General features: G+C 48.5%; 1 protein-coding gene across 1 annotated transcript; it reads left to right on the plus strand.

The window, feature by feature from the left end:
- Positions 1-5,554: 5,554 nt before the first annotated feature.
- On the plus strand, positions 5,555-18,659 carry Apobec2 (apolipoprotein B mRNA editing enzyme catalytic subunit 2). Its single transcript, XM_057751725.1, has 3 exons — positions 5,555-5,836; positions 14,315-14,878; positions 18,309-18,659. The coding sequence occupies exons 1-2, from the start codon at positions 5,706-5,708 to the stop codon at positions 14,856-14,858; spliced, it is 675 nt and encodes a 224-aa protein (XP_057607708.1). The 5' UTR covers positions 5,555-5,705; the 3' UTR covers positions 14,859-14,878; positions 18,309-18,659.
- The last annotated feature ends 452 nt before the right edge of the window (positions 18,660-19,111 follow it).

Below are 19,111 nucleotides of genomic sequence, written 5' to 3' on the forward strand. Positions count from 1 at the left end.
GGGGGTGTCTGGTGCCCAGCCCAGCCAGTTGTTTGTGTTTCTTGTCTCAGTAGTGACCAGAGGGGCAGCACGCCTGGACCGAGTCTCTGGGCAACACGCTGTTAGGGTCCCAGCTGTCCCCACACATAAAACACACGCTCTGTCAACACACTCCTGCGGTATCTTCTTTCACAGAGTAAGAATTTAAAGTTTCCCCTGATGGGGTTTCTATTTTCCGCCTGCCCCTCTGCTGGCAGCTCCCCTTCCTAGTGGCAGCAGCTCTATATGCCTCCAAGACCCAGTGAACAGAGTTCTGCGCCTGGCCCTGGCCACTCCTCAGCCACCAGAAAAACCCTGGGTGTTTTCTGAATGTGAGCCGTGGAGGGAAGTCTGCACCTTTTCCTCTGTGTAACCAGTTCCTTCAAGCCACGCCACTAGCAGAAGAGCCTATGGAGACAGGCCAGCAATGTCCCACTTTGGGTTTCTATCCAAACTGTGGGGTGTCTCCATACCTGTAACCCCTACACACCCTGCTGCTCAGTACCAAATATGTCTCAGAGCATGCTTTCTCAGCAAGAACCCCTGAACTCTCCAGCTCCCCCCTTCCTCTCCCACCACCACATCCCTCAACTGGCCTGAAGGCCTGGCAGCGGGAGTAACTGATTGAAAAAGGCTAAGAGCGTGGCTCTGAAGCCAAGAGTTCTGCCTTCCCTAGAGGTACCATCTCAACCTTCAGGACTCAGTTTCCTTGTCAGTAAAACAGGCACCCGAAACAAGAGTAGCAGGAAATATCCTGGCGAGGAATAAATTAGTTCATCTGCAGGTGTTCGGGGGGTGCCAGGCTAGCAGCCAGGGAGTATGAACGCCATCATTCCGTGTTTACTGAATTCCAGGCATCATGACATAGTGGGAAAAGCCTTGGCTGGCACCAAATCTCTGCGCCCCACTAAACTCCTTGTGTGACCTTGAATCAAATGCCCAGCTATGCCAAAAGAGGACTGATAGACCTGTCCCTCCACAGGCTTCAAAGAGGACAGGGTGTGCTAGCCCAGAAGAAGAGTATAGGGGCCACTTCATGGAGAGAAGCCAGCTTCCTGGCACTTGCCCCCCTCCCCCCAGATTAGCTGATGCACTCTGGGCCTGCCAGAGAAACTGGCCTGATTTGGAAAGGAGAGCCAGGGACCAGGGAGGAATTCAGGTCCCTAGGAGGTGCTATAAATAGCCAGCACTGCTAGAGGGCCTCTGGGGGTGGAGGCTGGAAAAGCAAACTGCCCGTCCTCAGTCTGGGGGAAGCCCCAGGACACTCCCCTGAAGAAGTCTAAGGGAAAATTATCTATAGGAACCATAGAAGCAAGGGCCAGCCTAGGCCACCTCTTCACTTTTCCCCAGAGTCACTCAGAGCCATGGGGAGGGTCAGGAAATTCTTGCCAGAGCTCATCATCAGCACCCCGTGAGCTTTGCCCACCCACCCTAAGCCATCACCTCCATCCCTTAGAGCAACAGCTCAGTATCTTGAGAGGGAGACCGAGGTCCAGAGATGTGAAGTAGTTGTCTGAGAGCCCTCCGTGGCTCAGGCTAAAATGAAACCGTGAATGGGATTCATTCCCTTCCTAGTCCAAGGTTACATGTGGAGAACCAAGATGTAAGAATAAGTCCTTTGGGACAAAGTCCTTCCCTGAGGACCAGTGAACAGCTAAGAGTGTCCTCCTAGGACGGGGGTTCTTCCTCTTCCACATCGCCTTAGCTGAAAAGAGGGTGAGGGACTCATATTTACAATGCTTTATTTTTCCCCATGTCTTGTGTGTGTGTATAGTATATATGTACGTGTTTATGAGGTTTTTTAAAATATGTGTGGACGTGTATACTCATGTGCATGCTGTGGAAGCCAGAGCTGGGATCAGGAGTCAGCCTCCATTGCTCTTCCACGGAGGCAGGCCTCTCAATCAAACACAGAACTGAAGATGTGGCTAAGCTTGGTATGGTTCTGGGGATCCCATGTCTGCCTTCTGAGGCTGGAACTACAGGCAAGCCAAGACGCACACCTGGCATTGCTGTGTGTCATGAGGACACACACTCTGGTCCTCAGGCTGGTGGCAATCCCTTTAACTACTGAGCCGTCTTCCCCACTTTAGAGATGTTGAGGACGCAACCTTAGAAATGAGACTGGACCTAATCAGAAGCCCTGAACACAAGACCATGTTGATCTTACACAAATCAATTTCCCTTCCAAGCACTCAGTCCCGTAACTTGCCAAGTGAGCCCAATAACTCGCTTGAGACTACCTGAGATGAGGCAACCTTGAGTGCCTGATTAATGTCCCAGATGTTGTCAACTTAAGCCCTACATATTCATCTCTACATTCTTGATATGCACCTGGCACAGAGAAGCCCTCACTAAATGTTGATAAAATCGAAGAATGGAGCAAATGCTTTGCATCTAAATGCTGTGTGCTTATGACATAGCAAACGCTCTCGGCTATTTATCAGTTGTTACTGGCATTGAGGTGTGGACTGGGCACTTCCCTCCGCCCTGTTTTTGAGTCTCCTGAGAAATTTTATGTTTTGATCTCTGGATGCAAATACTATCAGTAATCAATTTATTAAGTAAGACAAACATGTAATTTGTCATCTGACTAGAAAGCCGCAGATAACACGTATAGCAAAGAGGCAACAGGGCCATCCTGGGTACTATAAATGCGCAGAACCCGCACGAATGGCACACTATGTAGCTCAGAACTCTCTGGAAAAGGGAGTTCCATATCCCACCCATCCTGACTCCTCTTCTCTAGTCTGACCCCCAGACCACTTCCATAGAATACCTTTCTTTTTTTTTTTTTTTTAGACGATCTCATGTAGGTAAGGCTGGCTTTAGTCTTGCTACCTAGCCAAAGATGATCTTAAACTTCCAGTTCTCTTGCCTATACCTCCTCAGTGGTGGATTCATGCTTGGTTTATTTGGTGCTGGGAACAAACTTGGGGCTTTAGCATGCTAAGCAAGCACTCTACCAAGTTATGTACCCAGCCTCCCTACCTCCAACCAATATTTTAGGATCCTCATTTCAACCAGCAGGTGGTCTTGGCCACTTTTTCGTTTTCTTGAGAATTCTAGAGCATTTGAACCACCCCAAATAAAGAGACTTGGGGGCCCTGCTAAGCACTCAACACATGAGCTATACACTTCCCAGCTGTCCTCCAATGCCATCCTAGCTCAATTCCTTCTCTGTCTGGTTTGACTGGCCTTCTAATAGGTCCCTCAGTATAGAATAGTATAGTATACTATAGTATAGTATAGTATATAGCATAGTACAGTATAGTATATATGATATATTATAGCTTAAAAGCCCAAGCTGGTCTCATACTCAGTACATAGTCAGTGCTGACCTTGAACTCCTAGTTTTTCTGCCTCCTTCTCCGAAATGTTGGGATCACAGGTGTGCTCCACTACACTGGTCCTGCAGAAACCGAAGTGGGATATGTAGCTCATCAGCTTAGTGACAACGGCTCCTCCATACCTGCTCTCCCTCTGGCTTCCCTCCTAAAACTCTCCAACCACTCAAGTGTCCTTGCTATTTCCTCAAACACAGCAAGAAATCTCAGAGACTTTGTTCCCTTGCATACACCTTTCCCTAGCTCCTCCCCCACCCCCTCTACCTCTGCTGGGAACACTTTCCCTTTAGATAGGCAAATGAATGCTTCCTTTGTCTCCTTCACAGTGCTCCCTGTTTCTTTCCAAAGTCCTTCCCTATTAAAATCTAATCTTGGGGCTAGAGAGATTGCTAAGAGCATATATTGCTCTTGCAGAGGACCTGAGTTCAGTTCCCATTACCCATACTGGTAGCTCATAACTTCCCGCAAGTACACCTCCATTGCATCTGATGCCCTCTTCTGGCCTCTGCAGGCACCTGCACTCACATGCACATATACACACAGAGAGACATACACACAAACACACAATTAAAAATAAAAAATAAGGGCCAAGCTGGGCATGGTGGTATGTGCATTGAATCCCAGCACTTAGAAGGCAGAGGCAGGAAGATCTCTGTGAGTCTGAGGCCATCCTGGTCTACAGAGCAAGTTCCAGGACAGCGAGAGTGGTTACACAGAGAAATCTTGTCTTTAAAAAAAAAAATCAAATAAATAAATAATAATAAAGGCCAGGCATAGTAGTGCATGCCTTTAATTCAAGCACTTATAAGGCAGAGCCAGGTGGATCTCTGTGAATCTGAGGCCAGCCTGGTCTACAGAGAGAGTTCTAGGACAGCCATGGCTACATAGGAGGTTCTGTCTATAAAAATAAGCAAACAAATAATTAAATAAAAAGGAAACACCTTTTAAAAATTTAATCTCACCCTTTGTCATTTTTCCCCCTAGCACTTGCCAAAAATATATCACCTATTTTGCTTAGCTCATTTGGCAGGTGACCACTGTGAGCTCCAAGAGAGCAGGGCTCTGCTTTGCTCCGTTCTTTGGGCTGTTCTGCACCTCCATGCCTAGCACAGTTCCTGGCAGAGAACATCTGCTCTCACATTTGTCAGATGAGCACAGGACTGATGAAGGGGAGGAAGGCTGAGCATTTGCCCTTTGCACTAAATGGGATTTTAATCCTACCAACGCCACTTGACCTCAAGCAAATACCCTAACTCTTTGTGAGTCTCAGTGTCCCCACGTTTAGTGCGGCAAGAGCACATGTTGCCTGCCGGAGCTATGGAGAGCCTTAAATACACGTTTACAGGTAAACAGCTCAACTCGCTACCACGCCCATTTAGAAATTTTGGATCTCAGTAAACTGAGCACGCCTAAGGCTATAGGATTAGTGGTAGGCAGCTGGAGCGGTGGTTGAAGTTGATCCTCAATCGTGAAAACCAGAGTTTGGATCCCAGCACCTGCAGAAAAAGCTGGGTGGTCTTGAGACACCTGTAAACCAGCTTGGACCAGGACAGAAATCTGAGGATGGCTGGGGCTTACTGGCTTCTAGTACATCTCAAGACAATGTGAGGCACAGGTTTAGGGAGGTATCCCGCCTCAAAGAAACAGCAATAAAGGAAGATTCCTGCTGGTTTCCTCTTCTGGTCACCATACACATAGGTGAGCATATGCTCCCACAGACCACACACACACCTTTAAAAGTCAGTTGCTACCACAACCTGAACTCACAACAAGCACACGCAGCACGAAGCAGCAACAAACATTCCCATTTCAAACCATTGGTTTCTATCTCGTGCCCTCCGAGACCCTCCTGTCCTGACGCTGGTCCCGAACAGGAATGCCTGGGGTCGCTACAATTCCCTCCACCATCACAGGCCTCACGCTGTTTAAGACACTGTGAGGGCTTCTCCTCAAATGCTCAGTTGAGTCTGGGTAGGAGCCACTTGAGAACACAGGGTGAGAGGAGAGAGGTGGGGAAGAGTTGGCCCAGCCCTCTCCACCTGCCAGCTTCCTGTCTGCCTACTGATAAATAGGGGGAGAAACATGGCCAGACTTTCCATTCCCCCACCCTTGTCACCCGCCAGTCATTCAGTTTAAAAAAAAAAAAAAAAGATGAGGGAGTCAGCTCCAGAGGAGGGGTGGGGGCCCTGGTTATAAAGCCTACCGCTGAGGGCCAGAGCACCAGGCTGGTCCTCTTGCTGTCATCCTCCGCCAGGTTTAGCTGCTGACAGCTGCTTGGGACTCTGCCGCCAGGCCCCAGTTGGCTTTGCAACCCTTCTACTTCTCAGCCACACTTCCCCCATGGCTCAGAAAGAAGAGGCCGCTGAGGCCGCAGCGCCCGCCTCCCAGAATGGAGACGATTTGGAGAACCTAGAAGACCCTGAGAAGCTGAAGGAGCTCATTGACCTGCCACCCTTCGAGATCGTCACAGGGTGAGCCTTGTGCGGGGGCTGAGGCCTCCTGCCTGGGAGAGCATGGAGTCTGAGCAGGCTATGGAAGATTAGGGCGAGAATAGCAGCTCCAAGGTCAGACACCAGCTGCGCAGCAGCCTAGCAGGGGGCTTCAGGGCAGCAAATGCCTCCCGACCTTTTCTACTTTTGGGGGGTGGGGGGCAGGGTTTCACCACCTAACTCTGACTGACCTGGATCTTACTACGTAGACCAGGCTGGCCTTGAACTCACAGAGCTACTCCTGCCCCTTCCTCTTCCGTGTTGGGTGTTGGGATTAAAGGCATGCATCACCAGGTCCAGGAACTCTTGACTTCATGAGGTGACACTCTGGACTCTGTAATCAGTAGGAGGTGGGAGGGGAGTGCCCCCGAGGAAGGGACCCACAGAGCGAAAGTACATGGGGTTTCTTCAAGGCAGTTTCTGATGTGTGCAAACAAAGAATGGTGCATTCTTGAGAGACTTCAGGAGGAATGATGGTGGGGTGGGTACTGTGGAGAGGGAGACAGAGCCCCGGGAGCCCTCTGGGCTTGCCTGCAGGTATTGGGCATCGCCTGCACCTGTGCATCCAGCCCACTACTCCCAAGGAGCTTGTTGAAAATGGTACATTAAAGATGGTCCCAGCGAGACAGTCACCTCTCAGACTGCAGGCATTAGGAGCTTATCCACAGAGGAAGCTTCCCACAAGAGCTGCACAGCCTCGAGCAACTGTGCCCAGATCAAACAGTCTACAGGTCCCTGAGGGAGAGAGTCACGTTCAAGTCCCCTCTTGCCCAGATCGTACCATCACCAGAAATAAACAATAGTGGCCTTCCCCATCCCTCCCTATTCCGAGAAGGGAAGACTCTGCTAAACTCAAGTCAGAGAGTGAGAAGGGACTGGTGGCAGGCTTCCTCCCTGGGCCGGGTTCTCCTCACGGCAGTCTCCAGCAACATGCAAAGGCTGGCTGGAGGCACGATGAGTCTCAGGGGGAAAGGCAAGGATATTCTCATGGGGAGAAGCTGACCCGGGTATAGTTGGGACTTGCTGCTTTACACTTGATGAGTAATTATGTAAAAAGAAATGCCCTAGGCCTGGCCTCCGCTTTCTTATTTCTAACATGAGGAAGCTCACCCGACTTGATTCTTAATGTCCCTTCCTGCTCAGATATATTCTGCCTTCTGAGAGAGCCCAGGGGGAAGTGGAGCTGGGTTCCTGAGACGTGAGGAGCCACTGAGCTCCCATTCACTCTTGCTCACCCAGATAATCCTGCTCTCCTCCCAGGATTAAGGGAACAGCTGGGCACAGACTAATATAGACACAGGGAAAGCCTAGGGCAAACAGGCCAGCAGGGTCCTCAATTCCAGGGGCTTGCCTATGGCCGAGGATCCTTTTACTGACACCTGAGCATGCTGGGCCATGTTGGCCTGGGTTACACACATACTTTCCCCTCTATGCAGCTTTTGATCTCCCAGGTACCGGGGCAAGGTGAGTCAACATCAAAATTAGATTGCTGACTTGAACATGCACTGGCTCCCAGGGCAGTGGAGCCTGAAGGGTCTCTGAAGTAAATGACATTTTTCTAAGGCTTCACAACACACAGTCAAGAGAATGTGTTTATTCACTCTCAGCATTGTGCAGAGAGAGAGAGAGAGAGAGAGAGAGAGAGAGAGAGAGAGAGAGAGAACAGAGACTCAGAGAGACTGAACAGTATACCTAAGATCAAAGAACCAGGAAGTGTCCGGCCTCTGGACTCCTAGCCAAGTATCTTGCCTACAGGTCTCCATGGCAATGAGTTACAGGCTTTCCATGACTCAAGGCTTGGAGAAAGGGCCAAAGAGGGACTCGGTTCTGGGGCCCCATGATCACTTCTGGATGGAGGTGGAGCTCTGAGTGTTTCCTGGACACAGGCAACAGCTGCGCTGATCTGTCGCCTAGGCCTCTCTGGATAAACAGACACTTAAAATAGCCCAGGGGTGTGGCCTTGCCTTCACAGGGTCAGGAAAGATGGCTGGCCTTTCCTTCCCTGTCCGAAGATCCATGAAGCCGCTCTTTCCCTAGTCTAGACTCCACAGGGAATGGGTCTAAAATGTTCCTTAGATTTGGACTGAAGCTAGCAGAAGAGCAGGGGATGTTTTGGGGGGCACAATCTGAAACAAAGAGGGTTTGCAGAGAAGTGAGGAGAGCGATTTGTGGTGGTTTTGTTTACATGGGGTGCTTCAGATAGACAGACAGAAAGCAGACCTGAGCAGAAGAACCAAGAAAGATGGTAAAAGATTCTGGAAAAGGGTCTAAAACCACAGTGGGTGTCAAAGCCAGACCCTCCCTTCTGGAGAGTAGATTCGGCCCATCTCTTCCCTGTCCTGTATCCAGTGATCTCCATGTAGACTTTGGAATCTCCAGAGTGCAGGGTTTATATGAGAGAAATCAACAAATGTTGGGCTTGCAAAATGCTCAGCAGGTAAAGGAGCTTGACATGCAAGCCTGGTAACCCGAGTTCCATTCCCAGAACCCACGTAAAGGTGGAAGGAGAGAACTGACTCCACAAAATTGTCTCTGGACTCCAAACAGGCGGCATGACATGCACAGACTAGTGTCCGCATCACACATCATGTGCAACACCCCCCCCACACACATACATATACACATATATACATACATATACAGAGATGATTATTATGTAAAAAGAAAAAAATAGCACATATTACAACTTGGGTATTTTTTTATCTCTTTCTCTCAGAGAGCTGGGTCTATTTGTCTCAGTTCCAGAAGTTTTTCTTTCTGTGGTTTGGCTAAGTTAAGGATTACTCTTTGAAAGGTATAACTTGAGGCTTGGAGAAGGCACCGTCCCTCAATACCAGCTGTAAATTACTAAGTGTCTACTACCGTTCAAAATCAGAGAGGTTGGATCACTCCATCATTTGCATACAGAAAATAAACGTCAGAGGGACAGGAACTTTGCTCAAGGGTGGTCAGAATCACAGGGCATGAACCTCATGACCTTAAAGCATAGCACTACCCAAAGCAAGTGATAAAGACTTTTATGTTCACAGTGTTTGCCACCCATGAACTGTGCACTTTCTGCTGGCTTTCATCAGAATAGCTCTCCTGCATGAGAGGAGGAAGGCCTCTCTTTCACAGCTTTATCGTAGCTCTCAACTGGTACTCAATAAATATTTGTAGGATAAATGAATAGACTGAGTGAGCACTTCCGCATGTTAGGCTTTCTGCCAGTCACTGTAACAGGAAGTGAGCTGGAGGGAAAGTTTCTAATGCAGAGAAGATCAGACTATAAAGAGCCTTGCTGTTCTTAGCATGGACAGAATTTTCCAGGCATGCCCTTGCAGCAAGCACAGGCGTGCTCTAGGGCAACATGACACCCATCTTTCCATCTCTGCCAAGAGTGGTCCTGGCCCTACCTAGCACCACCCTTCTAAGTGTGGCATCATGTATGTTTCTGTAGAAAGCATGGCCTGCTATCACAAGGGTTACGGTGGACTGAAGACAAAGGGCAGAATGAGTTTCTCTTAACCATGTCGTCCTCATTCTTCTAGATTACTTTTTTACTGTATGTATATGTATGAATATTTTACTTAGCTGTATGTCTGTAAAGTGAGTGACCCTTCAACACCGTGGTGTGTGTGTGTTTGTATGTGTGTAAAACCATTGTGTGTATATGTATGCAAGTATATTTGTGTGTACACATTTGTGAGAGTGTGGGAGCTTGCATACCATGGTGTATATGTGGCAGTCACAGAACTCCTTTGAGGGTCGATCCCCACCTTCACCTTGTTTGAGGCAGGCTCTCTTGTTTTGCACTATGTCTGTCCAGCTAGCTGGCCCCGTGGCTGCCAGGGAGTCTTTTGTCCCTGCCTCCCTCATTAGCACAGGAATGCCAGGGCTACAGACAAGGTACAACCACATCTAGCTCTTCACTTAGGTTTTGATTCAAAGTCCAGTCCTGACTCATGCACAGCAAGCACTTTCGCCACTGAACGTTAGGTATTTTGAAGCAGGGTCTCACTATACGGCTCTGGCTATCCTGAAACCAAGTATGTGGACCAGACTGGTTTCAAATCCATAGAGCTCTGCCCATCTCTGTCTCCCAGTGCTGGGGTTAAAGGCATGTGTCACCATAACCAGCCCCCTCAACATTGTTCGTAATGCCACTGGTCTCTGGAACATGCTGGGGAGGAACTACTAAAAACAGAAAACGGCCCACCAGCCACCACCCTGGCCTTCAGGGAGGTCAAAGCTGTATGGAAAGAGGGTGTCCTGTGGAGAAAGCCCTGGCTTCCTGTTTGCCGTAGGCAGAACTTAGTCCTGCAAATCTGTTTTGCTCTACACTCCTCCTCCTGACTAGGACTAGGCTCACTATTAGAATTTATGAGGCAGGCTGTCTTGGTGGATCTCCAGACCAAGGTGTGCCACAAAGATCACACAACAGATCTTATGCAAGAGATTTATTGGGGGTGGGAGAAGCAAAAGGCTCTCTCAGGGTGGGTATATGAGAGACGGAGACACAGATAGAGAGAGAGCAAGAGGGACAGAACAAGAGGGTGATCTGTGATGATGATGATGTAGCTGCCGGCAGTGTCCCTGAAGGCAAGCTGGAGGAGCTCCTGATTTCCAGCGCTCACTCTTGGCATCGACACTGAAGCAGGTCAGAGAAAGGCGCTATTGAAGCAGCAACTCTGTGGCTCATCGGAGTTACAGACTGGTAGTCTGCGCAGGGGAAACCGAAACAAGTCAGCATTCCATCCGGAGTGAAAGTCCATGGGTTACTTTGTAGCAAATATTTCGGCTCTGACCAGCTTCTAGGGACTCCAATGTTGCCCCCTTTAGTTGTATATTTGTACTTAGGAAATACAGATGTTTAAAGCATACACCTTAGAAAAAAGTACACACTACATATGTTCACATTAGTTCTCCTTCATTCAACATATATATATGTAGATATAGGGATTCAGTGTTTCTCTAGCGGCTCCTTGCAATGCCCAGTGTGAGTGGTGCCTTTTAAAGGGACCCGGAATCACACTCCTGGGTCACTGAATGAGTGGCTAAATGTAGAGGAACAAGACCTCCCACCATGGTCGCTCTCCAGCCTTCCCTCCAACACACATGCACACATATGCACAACTGCACACAGAGAGACAGCGTGTTCACTCCTTTAAGGGTGAAATCTCCTGAGGTTGAGAGTAATATTTAGCCATGTTGTGTTAATAGGAAAAAGGTTTACAACTGAGAAATTAGATGTCCCTGCTTCCTTCCGTCCCCTCTGGGGCTAAACAGTGTTGGCTTATCCTGCCTTTCCACAGTTGCCCGAGAGTCGTGTTATCCAGATTTCTACAATAATTTCAGGCCTCGGTCAGCTCTTTCCTGGTTGAGGCAGTCCATAGGATACCAAAAACAAACAAACAAACCCTCATTTTGACCTTTGTGCTCCTTCTGACCAAGAAGCCCACGGAGGTGCCAGAGGAGCCAAGCAAGCCCAAGCTCTAGGCAAGCCAAAGAAAAGCATAGGCAGTGGGTCTTCCTTAAGCAGCTAGACCAGAAGGACTGGCTGGGCTCTGGTACTGAGAGGGAGAGGAGGAGGGGCGGGGTGGGCTCTGGGATTGAGAGGGAGAGGGGCGGGGTGGGCTCCCGGACTTCGAGGGAGAGGGGCGGGGTGGGCTCCAGGACTGAAGGCAGGACTGGACTAGAAAGGGTATTTATAGTGAGGTGACCTTTCTTCCACTCCCATGGGTTTAGGGTTCCTGGATCCTCTCTTCATGCCCGGGGGGTGGGAGGGGAAGGGGGACAAATGTCAGAGTTCATGAGGGAGGGGCATCAAGAAGAAGTCAGTTCTCCATTCAGTCAGCTTGCTACTGTTGGCTGAGCCAAATTCTTGCTTTTAGTGAGGCTACACTGGCCAAAGCTGGAAAAACGATTTGGGCATGGGGTATATGTGTGGAAGAGGGGCTCAAGAAACAAACAAACAAACAAACTGAAGGACCACATGGGGCAGCTAGTGCCAAAAGTTTACCAAGTAGTCATAAATACTTCCAAACCCTGCCCCCCAGGATCCATCATAGAGGGTGACTCCAGTTAGGGAGACAAGGAGTCTAACAAAAGTCCCAGTACCAACGCATCGGCTCTGTGTTCTCAGAAACAGGATTCTCAGGAAATGAGGGGACCCCGAGAAAGAGGTAGAGCTGGAGGGTGGTTTGTGGGAGAGGGAAACTATGCAATCGGGAGTATTCCATCAGTGTTCAAAAGAGGAAAGGTAAAACAGCAGATGGGTTGCTCCCGCTGAAATATTAGGTAAATAATAAATACTTCCAGCCAGAGAGCTGAACATAGCCCTGAAGGAATCCTGGGGTTGGGTCCTCAGACAGATCCATATCCATGTTGGAAACTTGACAGCAAGAGACGTGGGGACATGGGTGGACACATTCTGTGACGAGGCAAGGAGGTCAATCACTCAGGCTTTCTCGGCAATTCCTCACGCAGCCATGTTCCCGGGACATTAGGGATTCCCCTGCGATTTGGAGTCTGCTGACCTTTCTGGGGAAAGGGGAGAGGAGGCAGCTAGGGAATCAGTGGTGCAGGGGTGCGTCCTGCAGCAGGTGCTGAGAGTATACATTTTTCCTGTGGTGCTGGGGTCTCGCACGCTGGGCAAGCCTCTCACAGAGCCACACGGCAGCCCCAGTGACAGGTACAAGGAGAGTAGCCCCTCTGGCTGGCACTTCTCCTTCCCACTCCTGACTTTGAAAACTCCCATTTTTCTTTGGCCTCCAAACCTATATGGGCCTACATTTTAGAAAAACACTCTCAAATAAGAAAAGTAAAAGCAATTTTTTTTTTTTTTTTTTTTTTGGTTTTTCGAGACAGGGTTTCTCTGTGGTTTTGGAGTCTGTCCTGGAACTAGCTCTTGTAGACCAGGCTGGTCTCGAACTCACAGAGATCCGCCTGTCTCTGCCTCCCGAGTGCTGGGATTAAAGGCGTGCGCCACCACCGCCCGGCTTAAGTAAAAGCAATTTTTGAGACCCACAAAAATTATGGCTCAGCAGGTAAGGGTGCTTGCTGTCAGTCCTGATGACCTGACCCCGATCCTCTGACCCACGGGGTGGAAGGAGAGAAACTTCTCTCACAAATTGTCCTCTGACCTCCACACACAATGTAGCACATGTGTTTCCTCCACATACAGAAACAAACAAACATAAACAAATGTATGTATGTAATTTTAAGAGAATACCACGTCATCTCTGACCCCTTCTCTTTTTATTAACGCCATGCTGTTCTTTAAAATGCCCAGCTACACCTGTTCGATTTACTACCTGATATAACTCTCCATTTAAATCTTCCATGTACCAAGTCCTCGGTCGGAAGACATCTAGTGGGGTCTTTTCCTCTCAGGCTGTGCTGCATCACCCTGGTGTCACCACTGTGGTCCGCCCTGGGTGTCACGCTTTTCTTCGAGAACTAAAAACATTCTGTACTGCCTCCAGAATCAAGGTTTAACTTTCAGGACCTCCATATATTGTCCAAAGCCTGTCCTTATTGCTGTAACCAAATGCCTGGCAAGATGCAACTAAAGAGGAGTTTTTGGGTTCCCAATCTGAGGAGATACCCTTCCAAGCATGGGGAGGGCATGAGTGAGGAGCTGGTCACACCGCATCCCATCAGGGAGCTGGAAGCACTGAATGCTGGCCTGCTCACTTTCTCTTTCCCTTTCTATTCAGCCTGAGAGCAAGTTCCAGGACAGCCAAGACTACACAGTGAAACCCTGTCCCCAAACAAAAACAAAATTGCTATTCTCTGTGTGACTTGAAAGCTCACCATGATGGAGTGGGGGCGGCACACACCTGCCATCCAGAACTTGGCAGGCAGGCTGAGGCAAGATAATCTGAAGTTTTGGGGCAGCTGGGCTAACTAGACCTCATTAGAGAAAGAAATGAGAGGAAAGAGAGAGGGAAGTTGGGTCAACAGTGAAAATACTGGGGATACTTCCTGGTAGAGTAACCAGAAAACACACTCAAATCCAGATTATCTCTGCCCCACCCCCCCAGTAAATTTTTGAGCCAAGCATGGTGGTCCACACCTTTAATCCCAGCACTCAGGAGGCAAAGGCAGGAGGATCTCTGTGAGTTATATAGTTCCAGGACAGCCAGGGCGACATAAAAAGGCCTTTGTTGTTTCTAAGAGCTGGGTATTTTTATATAGATGTGTATAAGTCACTGGATAGTGTGCAGGTGGCTTTGGAAGCCAGAAAGAGGGTGTCAGAGTTCTTGGAACTAGAGTTCCTGGAGTTCCAGGTGGTTGTGAGTCCCTGAACATGGATACTGGGAACCAAACTCACGTCCCCTAGAAGAGCAGCACGCTGTCCTAACTGTGCTCCCCTCCACATGGTGTGAGCATAGGCAAGGAGAGCTGCTCGACCTAGGCCCTAGAAACAAGGACTCATCATTCCCTTCTTCCCTGCCTTGTCTCCTTGACCCACAGGGAGAGACTGCCTGTCAACTACTTTAAATTTCAGTTCCGGAACGTGGAATACAGTTCTGGGCGGAACAAGACCTTCCTCTGCTATGTGGTTGAAGCCCAGAACAAGGGAGGCCAAGTGCAGGCCTCTCGGGGCTACCTGGAGGATGAACATGCAGGTGCCCATGCCGAGGAGGCTTTCTTTAACACCATCCTACCGGCCTTCGACCCGGCCCTGAAGTACAATGTCACCTGGTATGTGTCCTCCAGCCCCTGTGCAGCCTGCGCTGACCGAATTCTCAAAACCCTCAGCAAGGCCAAGAACCTGCGCCTGCTTATCTTGGTGGGCCGGCTCTTCATGTGGGAGGAGCCAGAGGTCCAGGCCGCTCTAAAAAAGTTGAAGGAGGCCGGCTGCAAACTGCGCATCATGAAGCCCCAGGACTTCGAGTACGTCTGGCAGAATTTTGTGGAGCAGGAAGAGGGTGAATCCAAGGCCTTTCAGCCCTGGGAGGACATTCAGGAGAACTTCCTATATTATGAGGAGAAGCTGGCAGACATCCTGAAGTAGGCAGCCAAGCTCAGCCTTCTGTGAGTTTTCCTGGTGCCCTGGCGCCAACTCTGTATTTACTTGGGTAGAAGACTTGAGGTCAGGTGGGAGGAAATATAATTTGAAGGGAGTGCACTCCTCTGTATTAATGGATTGTAGAAACATTCTCAAACATTGTTTTCTGTCCTCTGAATCCCTCTGCCTACACCCACATCGTGGGGTTGGAGACAGGGCTCCGCCATTAAGAGCACTGGTGCTCTTGTACGGTTCCCAGCACCCATATTGGGTGGCTCACAACTGCCTGTAACTCCCGCTCCAGGGGACCTACCACCTTCTGTACTCTGAATGCACTTGCTCATACTCACAGAGACGTACACAAATGTACATAAACATTAGGGCCGGAGGGATGGTTTTAGTGATTCTGAGCACTGTCATTCTTGCAGAGGACCCAGGTTTAACTCTTAGCGTCCACGTGGCAGCTTCCAACCACCCATAACTCCAGTTCCTGGGACTCCAAGACCCTTACTGTGACCTTTCTAGGTCCCTGTTTCCAAATTCACAACCTCTGTTCTGTAATGCAGAGTTCTCATTCTTGGGAACAATTTATTCCTTTATTTTTCTTTTGTCATCCTTTTTTTTTAAAATTTTTTATGGTTTATTTAGCTTTATTTTATGTGCATTGGTGTGAAGGTGTCAGATCCCCTGGAACTGGATTTTCAGACAGTTGTGAGCTGCCATGTGGGCGCTGGAATTTGAACCCAGGTCCTCAGGAGGAGCAGTCAGTGCTCTTGACCGCTGAGCCATCTCTCCAGCCCCCCCCCTTTTTTTTTGACATTTTATTCTTTCAAAAAAATTTATGGGTGTGGGTGTTTTGTTTGTATGTACGTTTGTGTACCGTGTGCATGTTTGGTCCCCAAGGAGAGCAGAAGAGGGCATGGGATCCCCTGGAACTGGAGTTTCATGCAGTTGTGAGGCACCATGTGGTGCTGGGAATCAAACCCAAGTCCTCTGGAAGAGCACCGAGAGCTCCTAAGTTTGAACCATCTCTCCAGGCCTGTATTCATCTTTTGATTTTAGCCAGATCTGCTATCCTGCTTTCAGAGGGCTGTTCTTTGAGTTGCCCGGTGGTTACTGAGTGGATGCATAAGGCCAGGGCTTTCTTCTTCTTGAGAACAGTCCAGGGAACTCCTGAAGAGTCAAATGTGATCGGGTGAGAGTAGTGAGCTAGTTTATGCCAGACGTCTAAAGGGTTAAGAGATGCCTGTAGCTGAAACAGCAGCTCAGAAGTAGCCTCCTACAGATGTCAAGAGGTGATAGGAGAACTGGAAATAAAGACGAGCTGTTTAGGCAAATAATTAGGACACAATTAAGGCCAGTTTGGCCTCTTGCTGAGGGTAAATTAGACTCTCACAGAAACAGGCCAATTATCCTCAGGAAAGAAGGTCCTTCACTATCTTTTGAATTTGGTCTGATCTAGTTTGCCTCTATGGAACCACTGTGACTGAGCCCCTTTCCAAGGCCAGAGTTACTAATCAAAATCTAGTAATGGTGAAGGCTCTCTTCACTGCACTCCTACCCGACTTTAATTCTGGAATGACTCCTATATTCATAAAACATGGACGCAGCACGTGTCCATGAAGATCATTCAATTTATGTTTGATGTTTCTCGAAGATGCTGCTTCACAGCCACGCTCTGGAATCCCGATGTTCCGGAGCCACGGGTAGGCAGGTGTTTGTTATCAGGCATGCAGGCTGAGCATCTTCCTGACCAGCCGACACATTTTCAGTCTGTCCTTTTTAGCAAAAGGACAGTGGGCAGTCATGAGGTAGGTTCATGCTATAAAGTAACCCCTGAAAATACAGAACTTACTCTAACAATCCCCCAAAGATCTTTGTTAGTGTAGGCCCAACTATTGTAACTGTACAGCCAGCACAAGACTCACCAAAATGGTGACTACCAGCTCAACTTTATTGCGGTCTTCATGGGAGAGAGGGATATGGTGGTGTGTGCCTATAATTCTCAGCACTCCAGAGGCAGAGACAGGAGGATCATGAGTTAGAGGCTATCTTGGGTTATACCAATTCTCAGACTAACCTAAGCTAACTAAGGAGAACTTGTCTCAAAACAAGTCAAAACCCCAAGAATTTGGAGTGGGAGTGTGTTCAGTGGTAGAATGCTTACAAAGCCCAAAAATTTATGCTGGGGCAAGGTTGGTTGTGAAATCCAAGCATACCTATTGGATTCAACCCAATGCCACTGACAGTAACAATAATAAAAACTAAGTATTGTTATTATATGCCTGAGTTCCCAGAACCAATAGGTAGACTGAAGAGAATGCTACTTTACCCCCAAAACAGCAGCAGCAGCTCCCACAAAATGTCACACTTTTTATAAAGTTTAATTTTTAGTTATTTGTGTATGGGAGGGGCACATCTCAGAACATACACGTGTAGGTAGGTCAAAGGACAACTTGCCAGAGATGTCTTCTGTGTCCACCACGTGGGTTCTGGGGGTGGGAATTGGCAGCAGGAGCCTGAGCTAAGCTGTCTTGCCAGTCCCTCTGAAGACTTTTACAGGCCACTTCTGCCAGCTACCGAACTATCAAGTCTTTAGGGATTTTAGTTTTCATTAAAATTATGAATTTCACAGCTGATTAAAAAGTTTTAATCTGGGATCACGCTGAGCATTTTAACTGATACTCAGTAAACAATTCAGTATGAGTGGTAAGTACTGCCTAAATCAGCTTGTTTTAAAATCCTCTGGGCTGGCTCTATGGCTCACTGAGTAAAGGTGCTTGCCACCAATCCTGAAGTCCTGAGTTTGATCCATGGGACCCAAAAAGTATTCTTCAACCTCCAAACATGCACACACCCCTCCATACACATAAATGTATTTTTAAAAAGAACATTACTCTTCCTTGTGTATACAGATTCAACCAGTATTCTTGAACGCATTAGCACTTCGCTGTGCATATCTGAGTCTTCCAGGTTCCCGAGGGGAAGATCAAAGGTAACAAAAAAGCTGTGGCTGAGCCTAAATGACCCTAAAGAATAGCCCTTCTTAAAGTCCACTAAAAAGCATTCACTAAATAAATGTCTATCATTTTCTGCTTTAAGAAATGCTAGACCAGCACAGGGAGGCAGAGGTAAACAGCTTTGTGATTGAGACAAGCCTGGTTTGTGTAGTAAGTTCTAGGCCACAGCTACACAGCGGAACCCTGTGTCAAGCAAAGCAAAGCAAGGCAGAATCTTTGTACCCTGTATTTAACTAGAGAACAGAATCCAAGCAGATCTCCACACCAAAGCAGCAAAGGAAACAATCCCAGTGAGCTCAGCCAGGAACCACAGGAGGCCCTGGAGGAAACATTCAGGGTCTGTTTAGGGAAGGTACAAAGAAGCCTTCGTTATCTCAGAGGGTTGGCTGTCGGGGGTCAGCCAGGGTGTCAGTGACACACTCTGTTTTCCATGAAGGTCTGTCCGCTGCCACCCAGAGAAGCAGTGACATGGATGGCGTCCAGGACATGCCTGTCTTCCCAATTATACTTGGAGCTGGACATTTGACACCAAGCAGTTGTGCTGGAGAAGGCCCTCCCTCCGAGAACTCGAAGCACACCTCAGGCTGTCATTCACTCAACTGTGCCTTTTGTAAAGTGGCACCAGGCACCTGGGGTGGAGGGTCTCACTGCCTCCCAGGGGTGTTCTCTGAGACAAAGATCCTCGGGTTCAAGGACAGACCTTTGCAATACATCGAGAAGTGTTCTGAGTTGGGCTGGTGTTGTTGGTTTTTTAAAAGGCAAAATAGTATCATTAATAAAGGAAACAGTGTGGTTTTTCTGGCCTGTTCTTTTAAGAAAGTTGGGCAATGGAAAGTTCCCATTGAGTGAGTGGAGATGGGGCACAGGGACATTGTAGGCTAAGAACCAAGCCGTGACATTAGGAAGGGAAAGCCAGGTCTTGGCAATGAGGATCTAACTCTCTAAGACTCACTTCTCACCATGGTCCTGACCTTCCATTTTTTTCTGAGGACTGGGGAAATGGCAATGACTCACTGTATAAAGCTCTTGCTGTAGGCATGAGAACCAGGGTTCAAATCCCCAGAACCCATGCAAAGAATGCAGTAGCATGAGTCCTTAAGCTTAGCACATAATAAAAAATGAACGAGCATCCCTGCAGATGTGCTAGCCAGCCTGGTATACCCAATGGCAACCAGGAGACTGATTCACACAAGGTGGAAGGTGAAGACAGCCACCATGGGTCCTCTCACCCCCATGTGC

This window comes from Chionomys nivalis, chromosome 19 (genome assembly GCF_950005125.1).
Source record: "Chionomys nivalis chromosome 19, mChiNiv1.1, whole genome shotgun sequence".
NCBI classification, from domain to species: domain Eukaryota; kingdom Metazoa; phylum Chordata; class Mammalia; order Rodentia; family Cricetidae; genus Chionomys; species Chionomys nivalis.

Coding starts and splice junctions, on each gene's coding strand:
- Apobec2 (XM_057751725.1), top strand. CDS start 5,706: ATGGCTCAGAAAGAAGAGGCCGCTGAGGCCGCAGCGCCCGCCTCCCAG. Junction 5,837..14,314: donor CCCTTCGAGATCGTCACAGG/GTGAGCCTTGTG, acceptor CTTGACCCACAG/GGAGAGACTGCCTGTCAACT.